The sequence below is a fragment of the Passer domesticus genome, chromosome 15 (assembly GCF_036417665.1).
Source record: "Passer domesticus isolate bPasDom1 chromosome 15, bPasDom1.hap1, whole genome shotgun sequence".
In the NCBI taxonomy this organism is placed as follows: Eukaryota; Metazoa; Chordata; class Aves; order Passeriformes; family Passeridae; genus Passer; species Passer domesticus.
The window spans coordinates 13,189,196-13,203,299 of NC_087488.1; the positions used below are offsets into that span (position 1 = coordinate 13,189,196).

The 14,104-nt window shown below is 41.7% G+C and overlaps 1 protein-coding gene across 4 annotated transcripts in view; it reads left to right on the forward strand.

The window, feature by feature from the left end:
* Window positions 1-14,104, forward strand: part of SDK1 (sidekick cell adhesion molecule 1) — a 382,991-nt gene that overhangs the window by 234,308 nt on the left and 134,579 nt on the right. For all 4 annotated transcript variants that reach the window (XM_064390819.1, XM_064390818.1, XM_064390817.1 and 1 more), the window contains exons 9-13: window positions 4,424-4,507; window positions 9,632-9,826; window positions 11,025-11,141; window positions 11,375-11,542; window positions 13,508-13,610. In XM_064390819.1, the coding sequence (XP_064246889.1) occupies window positions 4,424-4,507; window positions 9,632-9,826; window positions 11,025-11,141; window positions 11,375-11,542; window positions 13,508-13,610 (667 nt within the window). The remainder of the gene's footprint in view (window positions 1-4,423; window positions 4,508-9,631; window positions 9,827-11,024; window positions 11,142-11,374; window positions 11,543-13,507; window positions 13,611-14,104) is intronic.

Here is a 14,104-nt window from a genome sequence, read left to right on the forward strand (position 1 = left end):
TATTCACCAAATAAATTAGTTTATGGTAATGCTGGAGGAAGGCTTCCATGTTGAAGGCTCAATTTTCCTCTTAAATATGCAGCCCTGAGTTTCTGAGAGATTCAGGAATTTCAGCTTTGGAGGAGCCCCTGGGGCTTTCTCTGTTCTTTCTGACTTTCATGTGTGTATCTAGGATTAGGTCACACATCTCCAGTGCAGCTTGAAGGGTATGTAATGGATGCTGACTGCTATCTTTTGAATGCTAAAATCAGTGACCATGGAACTCTGCACAGGGGAAGTTAGAACAGGATCAAATTTTGCAGGCTCCCAAGGGCTTTTCTGAGAGACATTTTCAAGTGATATCTAGAGTGAAAAAAACCCCCAAAATTCTCAACAACTATTAAAAACATGCATTTATATTCAAATACTCTTTTCCCCCTTGCTTGTACTTGACATTTTAGTGAGGATCAGTCAAACACCAATACAATATCTGAACAATGCAGTATCTGTTTCTTTCAGCCTAATGTGGGCTGTGACCCCTCTCATTGCCACACACCACAGTGCCAGCAGGGTGAACTTGGAGTAATGGGTCCTTTCCTATGCTAACTATTATGATTCTATAATTTCCAAAAAATTTAAATGTTTGACCTGATACTGGCAAATTACTGTCATTCCTAAAAATTGCTGTGTGCAGGGACTTGTGTCTGGCACATTATATTCTTTGGAAGACGTTATAATTTCACCACACATATTAAATTTCAACACATGATTATTGCCTACAACAATAAATGTTAAATTCATACTGTGTGATTCAAACCAAGCCTTATAAATATGCAGTGGAGTCATATATACAGCCACCCAGAATGCCCTCTCAGAATGCCATCTGACCCCTGTAAATAGTGCTGCATTTTTATGGCCTCTTTCTGACAGTCATTCACCAGGTGCTGTACAACCCAAATTCACATACTCTGAATTTCTCCCTTGCAGTTAATGCTGGGCATTCAGGCCCTTGGGCACAAAACCTGACATGCAGATGATACATCTGACACCTCTGAAAAGTGAGGAGCTGAGGTTGCAGTTGCTCAGCACCTGTAAATGGAGCTGTTTCCTCCACAGCCTGAGTTCTGTTGACTCCACAGGACCTTTAGAGCATCCTTGCTGCTGGTGAATGGCATATGGGTGTGGAAAAGCTGCCCAGTTGCATGGAAAACTCCGACTTCTTTACTTGGAAGGTGACAGAGCACTGGAAGGGGCTTCTCAGAGAGGTTGTGGAGTATCATCCTCTGGAGATGGTAAAAACACACCTGCAGCCTGCCCTGGATGAACCAGCTTTAGCAGGGGGACTTGCCTGGATGATCTCCAGGGGTCACTTCCAACCCCAGCCGTAATGAGGTGCTGTGTGAAATCACTCTTTTATTTGCCTCAAAACCCCTTAGGGTATCCCTACACCAGTATTCCTGGAATTCCCTCATTCCTTGCACCACCAAGGCTAATTTTCCACATATGTTAGACTTCACCACAGCTCTGCTGCCCATGTGCTATTCTGGATCTTCCAGAAATCCCTTATCAATCAAAAATCCCTTATCAATCAGCCTTGTCATCCCACCCAGGCTTGTCTCAGTTTTTAGTCAGTACAGGCCATAAATTGCAGAGTTGCTCATGGAAGGTTTTCTGTATCAGTGCTCTTCTTTCAAGAATAGGATCTGACTCTGTGTCAGGTGCAGCATTTGGCAGTGCCTCCAGCTGCTGGAGTGGCTGTGAACAGAGTTCAGCAGGCTTTAGTCTGGGGGAAAAGGTGAGTCTGGGCTTCAAGACTAGAAATCAAATCTGTTGGCACCGAAAGCCCTCTGGGATCTGCCTGTGGCCTTTAGATTGCATCTTTCTGCTGCTCCTGCTCTTTTTCTGTCTCGTCTGCTTCTGTTTCTCACTGCTTCTTTCAGAAAAAACTGATGTGAGTCTTCTTTTTAGAACATCACATCCCGTTTGCTAAGTGACAGTTGTCACTGACTTCAGGCTCTTTGTCACGTAATTCATTGCTTGATACCTGCTTCCCTAAGCATCTCTTAATGTCACAAGTTTCCTTGAGGATGTCAAAAAGCCTGTGTGGGATTTCAAGGAAGGAGCAGAGGTTGCAGGTTAGGATTTTGGGAGGGACACTGGGAAAGACAACTGTGTAAATATGCCAGGTGTAACTGCAGGAGCTGTGCAGCAGCAGCAGCACATAAACAGAGGTCATGGAAGCACCAGCATCTTTGAGGTCACAACAAGTGCTTTGCAGCTGGACTGCAGGCCCACAGTGAAGATAAATCTGCAAATTTATCACTGGTGTGCGAGTGTGTTGCTGATCCAGGAGAAAGTTTGAGAGCTGGTGGCTGAAGGTTGCCAAGTTTAGAGATTGGCCCGTTAAAGGCAGAATCCTTTATAAAAGGAAAGGTGCAGTCAGGACCTCCCTAAGCAAAAGATAAACTTCAGTGACTGGAGAGACATTCACAGAAGAAGCCCAGACTTAGAAGGGAATGTCTGGATTTGTGGATATGTGTCTGGATGCCTTCGTGGCCCAGTGTTGCTTTTTCCTCACCCCACAATCACATCAAATTGCCATAGAATGAAAGATTCAAATTTTATTTTGAGAGATGGACATGTGAACACAGACAGGACACACAGATAAGGACACTGGGCTGAAAGTTAGGAAATTCAAAAGTTGACATCCAATGAAATGGAGCACAAGGAAAACACCAGGCAGGGCTTGGAGGATGGTGTGAGAGGAAGAAGAGTGCTCATGGACTTAGATAAATTGCAGAGGACTCAGCAACTTAGCTGATCAAACATGTCAAAGTGCGTGCCATCAGTGAATTTCAATTAAATGTTCAGCTTTTCAATTTGTTGTTGAGATTAACGCATGAGATCATATGCAATAAATCACAGCTTATTATGCACGTTTATTAATAGCTTTATATTTAGGCAGTGAGGATCAATAATGTTAACACATGTATATTATTAGAATATAATAAATCAGGTCGCTTGTTTTTATTGGTTTTGCTGGGTAAACAACTATTCCAGGCTGTTTGCAACCTCCCCTCCTCCCCTGCATGGCGTGCTGAAGACTGATATTGATTGGCTTTATTTGGAATGAATACAGAATTGTAATATCCATTGGTGCTCGGACAAGACCCCAGTTCTGTACACCCAAGCAAGTATTTTATTGTAGCGAGAGGGAAGAGCTGCTGGGAAAGGGGAGGTTCTGTTCTAACCTGGTGCCTCCTGATGTCACCCCTGTGCAATGCCAGCCATGCTTGCTATACTGCAGGTAGCAACAAGATTTTGCAGGATAAATTTATATGGTTTTGATTTTATTTACTAAAATGCTGATGCCCTAGCAATAATATAACCACAAGTCCTTTCTCCAGTCATGTTTGGTGAAGAGATTTGAGAGCAGGTCTGCACAGATGACCTTGGATCTTGTAGCTTCCTATGTATTTTAAAACATGCTCAATTTCCTTAAAATGGAAATGCAAGTAACTCGGTTTCACAAGCTTTTCTGTATTTCCTAAAACTTACCAGTGAGTTTCGTTGTGCTGCAGGAGAACTGCATTTATAATCAAGTAAAATCCTTCTAAAACCAGTACTCAGATGATAATTGCATTGAACAAACTATGACAGTCTTTAGTTACCATGATAATGACTGCAACCTTAGTGCCTCTGGGACTTTGACATGATGCTCTTCAATTTTATGCTGCATAGAAGAAAGAGTTACATGCCAGCATACTCTGCAATTTCTGCAGTCTGGTCTTTGTTTAATTAAACATCTAATATCTTTTCTTTAGCCCTAATGATAAAGTGGGGATTTTTATGATTATTACTATAACTTCAATTAAAGCATTAAATCTGTTTGCTTTCACGAAATAAAACAGTTGAGAGGAATTTCTTTTAATTATGCTGCACTTGTCCTCTGATGTCGACTCCGTGACATGCCATGGCACTTTATTTGACATACTTCATGCCTTGCTGAGGTGAAATGCAGTCTAGATACTGAAGCAAACTATCCTATAAAATGTACATTGTAAATATAAACCTTTATAAACCTCTCAGGAGGGCCTTTCTAAGCAAAAAATTAACATGTTCAATGATTCAGTCCTATAAAATGAAAAGTAGCCCCTGCTCTGAGTATTAATTTGCAGTGCAAACCCCTAAATCTTTACCTTCCATTGACTCGACTCTGGAATTCATACTCAGCATAGCAAACATTGTCAGGCCTTATTTTTTATGATGCTTTTACTACCAAAAAAAACCCCCACCTCCAAATAGAGACAAACAAATCTGTTTGTAACCCCTTACATCAAATGCCCCACCTGTGGAGAGATTCTGTGATGAATATGTTTTAATGTGTGCCTGTTTATCACTTTGCTGTGGCTTTCCTTTTTGACTTTTGTTTGCTTTCCCCAAGAACCTCCGTATTTCACTGCTGAACCCCAGAATGTGATTTTGGCTGAGGTGGAGAAGGACGTGGACATCCTGTGTCAGGCCATGGGTGAGTGCACAAAAGTGTTCCGGCCTGGATTGATGGCATGTGTCTGTCCAGCTTGGAAAAAACCATCTCACATAAACCACCTTTGCAACTTTTTAATGTTTAGAAGTCTCTGTGTTAATGCTGATTATCACAGGTCCCATATACAAGGAAGAGGGTTGGCCTTTCCCTTTGGAGAATTGGGTATTTCCTGTAATTTAGTTTAATTTGGAATAATACTGGCATGTTGATGTTTGTCTGTGGGGAGCCCAAGTCCTGCTCCTGTCACTCTGGGATCCTGCCTGTGCTTCAGAGTTGTCTCTAGAGAAGAGATTTAAATACCTTGAGCCAGAAAATGGCTGAGGGGAGAGAGTGGTTATGGAACCCATCATTGGCAATGCAAACAGTCCTTATTTTCAACAGTCACAATGCCCTTTCTTCTAAAACTTAGGGAACTTTTATAGTGAATAGAAATGTCAGTAACTCTGACATCTGAATGCAGTTATGAAATCTGCAGGACTATTGCAGGCAGTTTTTAATTGGTAGGTGGCTTATTAATATAAAAGGCTTCAAAAGTCTAGAATTCCAGCTGACTAAAATCATGTTTCAAGTTGAATTCCACAGAAATGCAACCTGTTTCAGCACTGTTAGGTAAGAGATGTTGTCATCATGTGTTTAGAGCAGGTTTATCAAAGTCACCAAATTTCTACGTGACTCCGGTGAGGGACTGAACATTTTGTTGGCTCGCTTTCCCTGGTGCTGAGTTTAAGAAGCAACACACATAAAATGCCATGAGGTCCTTAGGGAAAAAGATCACATCCTTGATTAAAAAAGCACCCAGACCTAAGCAACAGCTTATTTGTGTGATGTCTTTCTCCAAATCAGAGCCAATAAAGACATTTTTACTGCGTGATTGTGTTATTGCCACTATGATTTAAGCATTTTTCCCCGTGTTTTATGTAGGAAAGAGTCAGCACTGCATTTCTAGAAGGAGTTTTTGCAAACTGTGTGATAAGCAAGTGTGTGTGTTAAGGATGCTGTGACTGGTATGGAATTTCAGAAGCCTATCATGAGATCTCTTACAAAAAGCTCTTATGGAAATGAAGCTATCAGATGATAAGAGACAATGTCTTCTTGTTCATTAATAGCTTTTTAAGCAAAACACAGCAGGACCTGCTGTCAGTGGAGTTCCCCAGGAACCCATCTCCTGTCTCAAACATTTTCCATTAATTAAAAAAAACCCAAAAAACAACCCAATCCAAAACCTGAAGGAATCAGGGAGACCTGAGGTTGACTTCAGCTCTTCCTTCTACTCTCACTTTTTCTTTGAGCAGTTTAGTTTCCAAGGGGGTTAATGGGGCACTCATAACCATTCTCAGTGGAGATATGGGAACCCTTATTAGACAAAATTAATTATTTCTGTTCAACTCTTGTAGTGCATATTTGATTTGTTGATGGATGTGGTGCAGGAGCATGAAATCCTGTTTCCTTGTGGATTATTTTGTTGAGTATCTATAACACATATAAGGGCAGGTACTAGAATTAAACATAGAGGAATTTTGATCCATTATTACACAAATCTAGCAATTGCCAGCACTTAAAAAGAGGGTAAATGAAGATTGCTGCCTCCCTGCTCCAAGCTGGGAGAACAAAGCACCAGGGAAACTGCAGAGCTGCCCTCTACCTTTGCTACAAATGGAAGACAGATTGTATTTCCCCTAGCCCCATCAGGTTGTGTGCACAAAGCCCATTTGCCAAGACTTCGTGCACTATGGATGTGTGAGAGACAGATTAATTTCACAGTATAAGCAGAGATTAACTGTAAATAAAATTGCAACTTGCAGCGACCAGCTCCCTGCTCCCTGTAATGGAGTTTCAGGGTATCAGGCCACAGGAACCAGGCTCTGCTGTTTATCTTCCAGCAGTGGCTGATGCTGCCTGAATGTTCAATGGGTTTCCTTTAAATGCTCTTTCTGATTTGCTTGTGGAAAGTTTCGAGCTGCAGGCAGTGGTGGTGGTGTCTGGGGAGCCCAGTTAATTGGACTTCAGTTCTACCTGTTTAGAGAGGTAGATGGAAGAGATGCTTTGGGGATTCCCCAGTAGCTCACTGGGATCTAGAGGAGGCAGTAAAAAATAAATAACAAAGATGACACAGTGAATATTCTGAGTCTTTCATCGAGGTTCTTAAGTGAAATTTGGCAGAGAGTCAAGCAGCTGTTTCACAGATGGAGGAGCTGAGCCTCGGGTTCCGTAAGTTATTTGCCCAAGGTTACAGAAGAAGTGGCAAAGCCAGAACCAGCATCTCTGTTTCCTGCCTTCCCCTCTCCCCACTGACACTAAATTAATTTGTCTGTGAAAAATGAATAGTGCTGCACACAACTGAGAAATAAGGTTGTTTTATTTATGACTGCCAGTCTTTTAGGCCATTCTCACCTCCTGAGCAGCAGGGTTGGGCCGATACTGCTTGGAAAGGTAGAGTGCAAAAGGTCTTTAAAGTGTTTTCTTCTCTTCATAATTTTTTCACCAGAAGTTCTTTAGAAAAGGAAAAAAGCAAAATTCCTTTGGCTGGGTGTGTAAAGAGGAAAGGTTGAGGGGTGGGTAGAAGATGAGAAAAGCTGGGTTTAACCATTTTTTACAGCCAAACAGGTAGCAAAATTAGAAGAGAATGTGTGTACAACTTGGAAGACAAATCTCTCTGGGAAGATCACTAAAGCCCAGATGAATGCTGCTGACAGGCATCAGAGTGCTCAGATAAGATCCTATTATTCAGACTTATAACTTTGAGTGGAGGAAGATACCCGTAACTGAAAAGTAGAGAAATAGAGATGGTAATATTCAGTTTGTCAGCTGAGTTGGTGATAGGAAGGTGTATCTCACAGTGATTATAGGATTAGAAGGTTTGCCAATACTGTTAGTAGAATGGGATTTATGGAATGACACCAGTGTTAAAGGTTTCAATGTTCTGAATGCAGGATTTCATTATTTCCTTGGTGCCTATCAAGTATAATGTGTGGGAAAATGGAGTTGCTATTATTTAAACTTGAAATAATTTCTGAGCTTCTCAGCATCAGGAGAACTATTCCATTTTGCATCATCTGTTTCTTCATTACTCAGTGATAATTTGTATTTGCCCAGGAGGATTTTCAAGAGATGAATAACACTCTCACCGAGAATTGTGAACATTGAAATTTACGCTAATTCTGTATATGGGCTGTTGTATGAAATTTAAATTATACCTATTGCAAGCTCCTGCATCACGTCTATTCTCTATCAGACAATGCACTTTTACATAGTGGGTTTCTTCCTGAGATGATTATCTGCATCATGAGTACATTTTATTTTATCAGCAGAACAAAAGCATCAGAGGTGATTGAAGTAAATGATACATGTTTATAAAAGTAACAACAGCAATTGGATGTTGTTTTGCAGTCATTTCCATACATTGTTTGTACATTCCTTCCAGAGTTAATACAGCTTTTGTCTGTATAAAGAGAATAAGTACACTGAGAGAAGATGTGAATGGAAGCATAACACAGTAGTATTTAACTTTGGGAGTTTTAAAATGATAATGATGATTATATAGATCTTCCCATGGCACTTCAGCTCTCGGAACATCAAGTGACTGCCAGCATTGCAGTGAAATTCATTGTCTGCAGATGCTCAATTCATCAGTGACATCCCATCCTCCATGCTTCGGTGACACTTCTTCTCTATTTGGGCAAATTTCACCCACCCATGAATTTAAGTTTGTGGTCTCTTATCTTATTACAAGAAATTGTGTAGGTCTGAGGTTTTAAGTGAAAAGTGTTCAAAAACACCCCAAGTGCAGTGCCCAGTTCTGGGCCCTCTGTTCAGGAAGGACATTGAGGGCTGGAGTGTGTCCAGGGAAAGGAACAGAAAGGTCTGGAGTGTAAATCCTGTGAGGAGAGGCTGAAGAAGCTGGGAGGGCTCAGCCCAGAGAAAAGGAGGATCAGAGGGACCTTCTGACACAATTCCTGAGAGGCTCTCCACAATTCCCCCTCCTGTAGTGAAATGGGGGTAAGGCTCTGCTCCCAGGGAGCAATGGGCAGGATGAGAGGAAATGGTGTTGAACTGTGCCAGAGGAGGGTCAGGTTGGACATCAGGAAGCATTTCTTCACAGGAGGGGGTGTCAGGTAGTGGAAGGAGGTGCCCAGGGAGGTGATGATCTTGGAGGTCTTTTCCAATCTTAATTACTCAGTGATTATCTAATTCTGTAATAAAATACCTGCCTCACTTCTGATCTCTGCACAGAATCCCCAGCATTCAATTCAGTGGGGATTTCTGGGATGTAAACATAAAACATTGTCGGATATGAGCAGTGGAATGGGAGCAGCTGTCTAAGACTGTTCTAGGGCCCTGACATCTCTTGAGGAAAAGAGAATCCTACACTGTTTGTGTATAATAAATTTACAGCCACTTCATTCCAGGTGACGGGGACATGACAGCAACAAAAATATGTGTGAAATAACTGTGTCAGGGTTTGTGGAACATGCACATGAAAGAAAACAGGAATAAATGGGACTGTAAGTTTTATCTATGCTAGGAATTTTATTTCTCTTTATGCCTGTTTTTTTCAAATAGCAGGTGAAGCGTGAGACTGAATAAAAATAATAATAATTTAAAGCTATCCTATTGTTGGCAATATGTTGTTTGTACATTGGCTCAAACTAAGCTGCTAAATTGGGACTCAAGTACAGCCATGTGAGCACTTCATTTTTCATGTGTAATTTGCCATTTCCTTTGTATTTCAGCTATCTTAGCTACAGAAGCACAGAGGAATCTTATTTGGGATGGAACAGTCTTACAGACTGGCTGTATTGCCACGCTGCTGCTGTTTAAGGAGCATGATTCTGGCTTTCAACATGAAATTGCTCCAAATCTTATTTTGTAGTAGCATGAAATATGATTGGGTGAAGAAAGTAATTTGATAACATGTTTTCTCAACATTCCCCCTTAGTATTTGCTGGTTTTATTCCCTCGTGTCCTGCAGTGTGTTATTACCATTGATAATGTGAGATGCGGCCTGCATTTATCTAAAGCAGCTTGGAAAAAATACAAATAATTGACGTAGAAAGACGGGAAAACATGCTCTGCAAAGACTAATAGTGATTATTTTTACTTGAGCAGGTGTTCCCATCCCCACCCTGGTGTGGTACAAGGACTCAGTCCCCCTCAGCAGGCTGGAGAACCCCCGGTACAAGGTGCTGCTGAGCGGGGGGCTGCGCATCCACGCGCTGCGGCCGCAGGACGCCGGCATCTTCCAGTGCTTCGCCAGCAACCAGGCTGGGGAGATCCACACCTACACCTACCTGGATGTCACCAGTGAGTGAGGAGTGCTGGCACGGGGTGCAGGAGGTGTCATCCCTGTAGGTGACCCCACACCCATCACGTTTCTCAGAGCTGCTTTAGTTCAACCCGCAGAACTCTGAGTTTCTTCTCAAGGGTAGCTGCCCCAGGTGTAAGGAACCCCAAAATGCCCCTGTGGCCTCAGCACAATCTGCAGAATCTTGTGGAAAAGCTTTCCATGACATCAGGAGAGCTTGGCTAGAGGTGAACTCCACTATTTCACATGGCAAAAAGAGATCTTAGTGAAAAAAAAAAAATTTCATTGTGAAATACTTTTATCTTTCCTTCGTTTCCTTCCAATTTCCACTCTAATGTAATTCCATTCTGAACTTGAGCTACTGCTTCATGATTGTGCATGCTATCATTTTATTTGCCCTTGTCTGCAACTGCATTTGGTCAGGGAAAAAAAAGAAAGTTCAAGTTAAATGTCTTTTTTGGCCAAAAAGTCAGATTAAATGGTTTTGTTAATGAAGTGCATGCTTCTCTATGGAAGAATTACAAATCCTAGTAGTCTCTTTTAACAGTGATTATTAACAGTCATTTCTGTAATATTAAACTTCCCTTCAGGAAGCTGATTTTTAGCCCAAGAGCACTTTGCACATACTGACCAGAATTCCTACTGGCCTAAGAAAATAAATCAGCCCCAGTTCAATATAGATCTAGGAAACTGCAGGAAAAAAAACTGCAATAAAATGCAACTGGGGGAAAATAAGAGAGAGAGAAACTTAGAAAATGTCTTGGATAAGGCTCAGGTTCTAAATTCTTTTGGCTGACATTTAAGTTTCAAAGTTAATGCCTCTCTCAAGTTGCTTTTCATCTTAAAGAACTCTGTTATGAAGATGAAGGAAAATAGTTTTGTTTATCTAGATTTCTCAAGTTCCCCCCAAACACTCATTTTGAGCTTTATCTTCCTTTTTCTTTAACCTATCTTACTTGTACAGGTACAAGCACTGATAGATTTTTATTTTCTGTGTAGGTAATAAACAGGATTAGGCAATTCCTGGGAGATGAATAAGAAAAGGTTACAGTCACTGCTGAAAGGTTTTCATGTCTTATTGTCATGTCCTTCTCCATGATCAGCTCTATAAAAGTGGCTGTAAAGTAATCCATGGTAACAGTTAAAGGATCTTTCTGAGGGGTGAGGCATTGAGTTTGTTTGAATTTTTTATTCTAGACATCAAGCCAGCCTTTATCCAGCCCCCAGAGGACACCACAGTCACCGAGGGGATGACTGCAGTACTGACCTGTGAAGTTTCAGGGGCTCCACGACCTGCCATCTCCTGGAAGAAAGGTAGCCAGTTATCAATGTGTAAAAGAGCTGTAATCCACATTTTCCTGTCCATCCCTGTTACTGAGATCCTGTAGATCCATTCAGTGCCTCCTTCCCCTGGCCCCGTGAGCAGCGGGTTCACTGTGGGGCCATCATGAGCCGGTGGCCTGGGCAGGATGTAACATTTTGGGAGAGCTGGAATTGCAGTCCCTGACCCCTGACACTAACCATGCTGCTTCCCCCATGTGTTTCAGGAGAGCAGATCTTAGCCAGTGGCTCGGTGCAGATTCCTCGCTTCGTTCTCCTCGAGTCTGGAGGGCTCCAGATAACGCCCGTGTTCCTGCAGGATGCTGGCAATTATACTTGCTGTGCAGCCAACTCTGAAGGAGCTCTGAATGCTTTTGTGATGCTGACAGTGTGGAGTAAGGATAATGCTTTGTTTAAAGTCTAACTTTAATCAAGTATTAATCAGTTTTTGTTGTATGCTCAGGAAATTTTCATTAGTAATTATGCTTTTCTCGTTAATAGCGTTACTTGTATGATTTAATAGGAATAATGTGTCTATTTTAGGAAGCCTATCACAAATACCCTTTTTGTTTGGAGAATTATGCATATAAATCTCTATTTTGTGAAAGGAAGTGTATTTAAATAGAGCTTCAATCACAATTACAGTTTTACTCAGGTTTTGCTTTGGTGTCTCGCATTGCAAGCCTGAGCTTTTAACTTGTAGATTTGGCTGGTTTCAGGTGGTTTCTGCCTCCAGGAGCCTGCAGGCTGCACAGACCAGTCCATGCTGGTACTGAGGCAGTAGCCACGGTCAGAACACATAGGATTTTCCTCACACTTTTGTATTTTTTGTGTCTCTGGGTGTTGTTGGAAGCCAAATCAAAATGCAGCAGATTTCAGCTAATCCCTCCCACTACAGGTGTGGGACAGGGGATCCTAGGAAATTATTTTGTCATTCACCTTTTTGCCTTGATCTATGTATTTTTGTATTTCTTCTGTTGAGGAAGTGAGTCTGATCTAAGAGGTTCACCTGTAACTCCTAAGTGAGTTCAATTGAAGTATTACATGGTTTTTACTACTCAAGGTACAAAATAATGATCCCTGAGCAGGGACTAAGAGCGACTGAAAATAATGAAGATGATGAGGATTAATACAGAAATGTTGTGGCTTCTCTCCTCTCCAGCACTTGAAGTACTGATTGTGCTGCTGATGCGTGGTGCATATTTGGCATTTATTAATCCCCAAACTCTGCAAGCTAAATCAGCCACATTTTTCCTTTTGAAATTCGGAATACCTGAAAACATTCCTGGCAGTAACTGTAATGCATTTGTGTCACGTGGCCATCGTGTTTATGTCTTATTGACAATATCAAGCTGGTAGAAATTTCAGGATGCTGTAAACTGAATGATATCCAGATGTATGGATCAAGTAAAGGAGATCCTTCCTATTAATTCTCAAAGCTATGGTTCTTACAGGTATTAAAGATAGTTCCTGTTCATTTTACTGCATGAGGGGAAGAAAAGTGAATATAACCTAATGTTTTTGTAGCAACAGCACCATTATAAAGCCAGAAGTCTTACATACGTGCATCAGGAGAAATGCTAAAAATTCCATGCTATTTAGAGTCAGCTTTTGATCTTGCTGATGGTCCCTTCTTGTGCATGTGTGAGATATCTCAGTAGATGCTGATTATCTCTGTAGGGATTCGGGACTTATTAACATTATCCACATATCTTCCAAGCTCATCCTGGTTGTCTCCCTGCCTCAGCTGTTGCTTTCTGCTGCTGCTCCTGTGTATGACACATAATGGGGATCTTTCACACCGGATCAGGTTGCTGTAGTTACAGCAATTATTGTGTTCTGAGCCTCTAGGAGGGGCTTGAGTAAGGATGTTCTGAAACATTTAAGTAAACAACATCTTTCTGATATTGAAGATTTTTCTTCCGGGAGCTCCTCCACTGCCCTGGAGTTGATGAGGTTGTAGGGTGCTGTTTAAGTTTACCTCTTTCTCAGTACTTTCCAAGTCAGTTTTCCTTTGTGCAGATTTTCCTTGGTTTTGTTTGTGTTTTTGAGTGTGGCTCGTTTCCTGATTCAGTGTTTGCTGCCACACACTCATTTAGACTTTAGGGAGTTGCCACAGACACTCGCACAAGCCAAGGGAGTGTTTGGAGAGTTATGCCATTCTTCTCCTCTGGGCTTTACTCGTGCCCTGTGCTGCTGTCACCTGTGTCACAATGTCTGTAGAGGGAGGGGAGCCTTCACAGCAGAGGCTTGAAGAGCAGTGTCTCTCTTGCTTTGAATGACAAAGGCTCGCTGGCTGCTCTCTGAGTGAATAGCCAAGGCAAAAGGCTCTAATTTCACCTGAGCTGCTCTCCTTTCAGACCGCACTTCCATTGTCCGCCCTCCCGAGGACAGCACGGTGATCAAAGGAACCACAGCCACCCTGCGCTGCGAGGCCACGCACGACCCCAGAATTTCAATCAGGTTGGTGGTGGCACTTCTCGTTTGTGTGGTTTATCCCAGTTTAATTTTATAAGCTGTGTGAATAGCGCTAGGTGAAAAGTTTCTGGACCCCACATTTTCACACCAAACCCCTGATTACTGCATTATAAGGTTGTACACTGTATCATTAATCATATAAATCCCATCTTCCATTTCAGCCTTATGTATTATTTACAATGAGCTATGTTCCACTTCATGACTTCAATATAGCCTTCCATGATTTTACTGTCAAGGTTAATACACTATCAATAAAACCAACTTGTCAGAGGCTGATACTTAATGAGAGCAAAAGCCAAAGAGAAGGAATAGGATTTCAAAAGTGTTTACTCTGGGGCGCATAAAAGCCACACCAGAGATGCCCATGTTTTTGGAAACAACTCAATAACTTGGGCTTATAGTCTATTCTAACCATGTAAAGGAAACCAGAATTTGTCTGGACTATTAAAATTTGAATTAGAGCACTTAGATGAAACTCA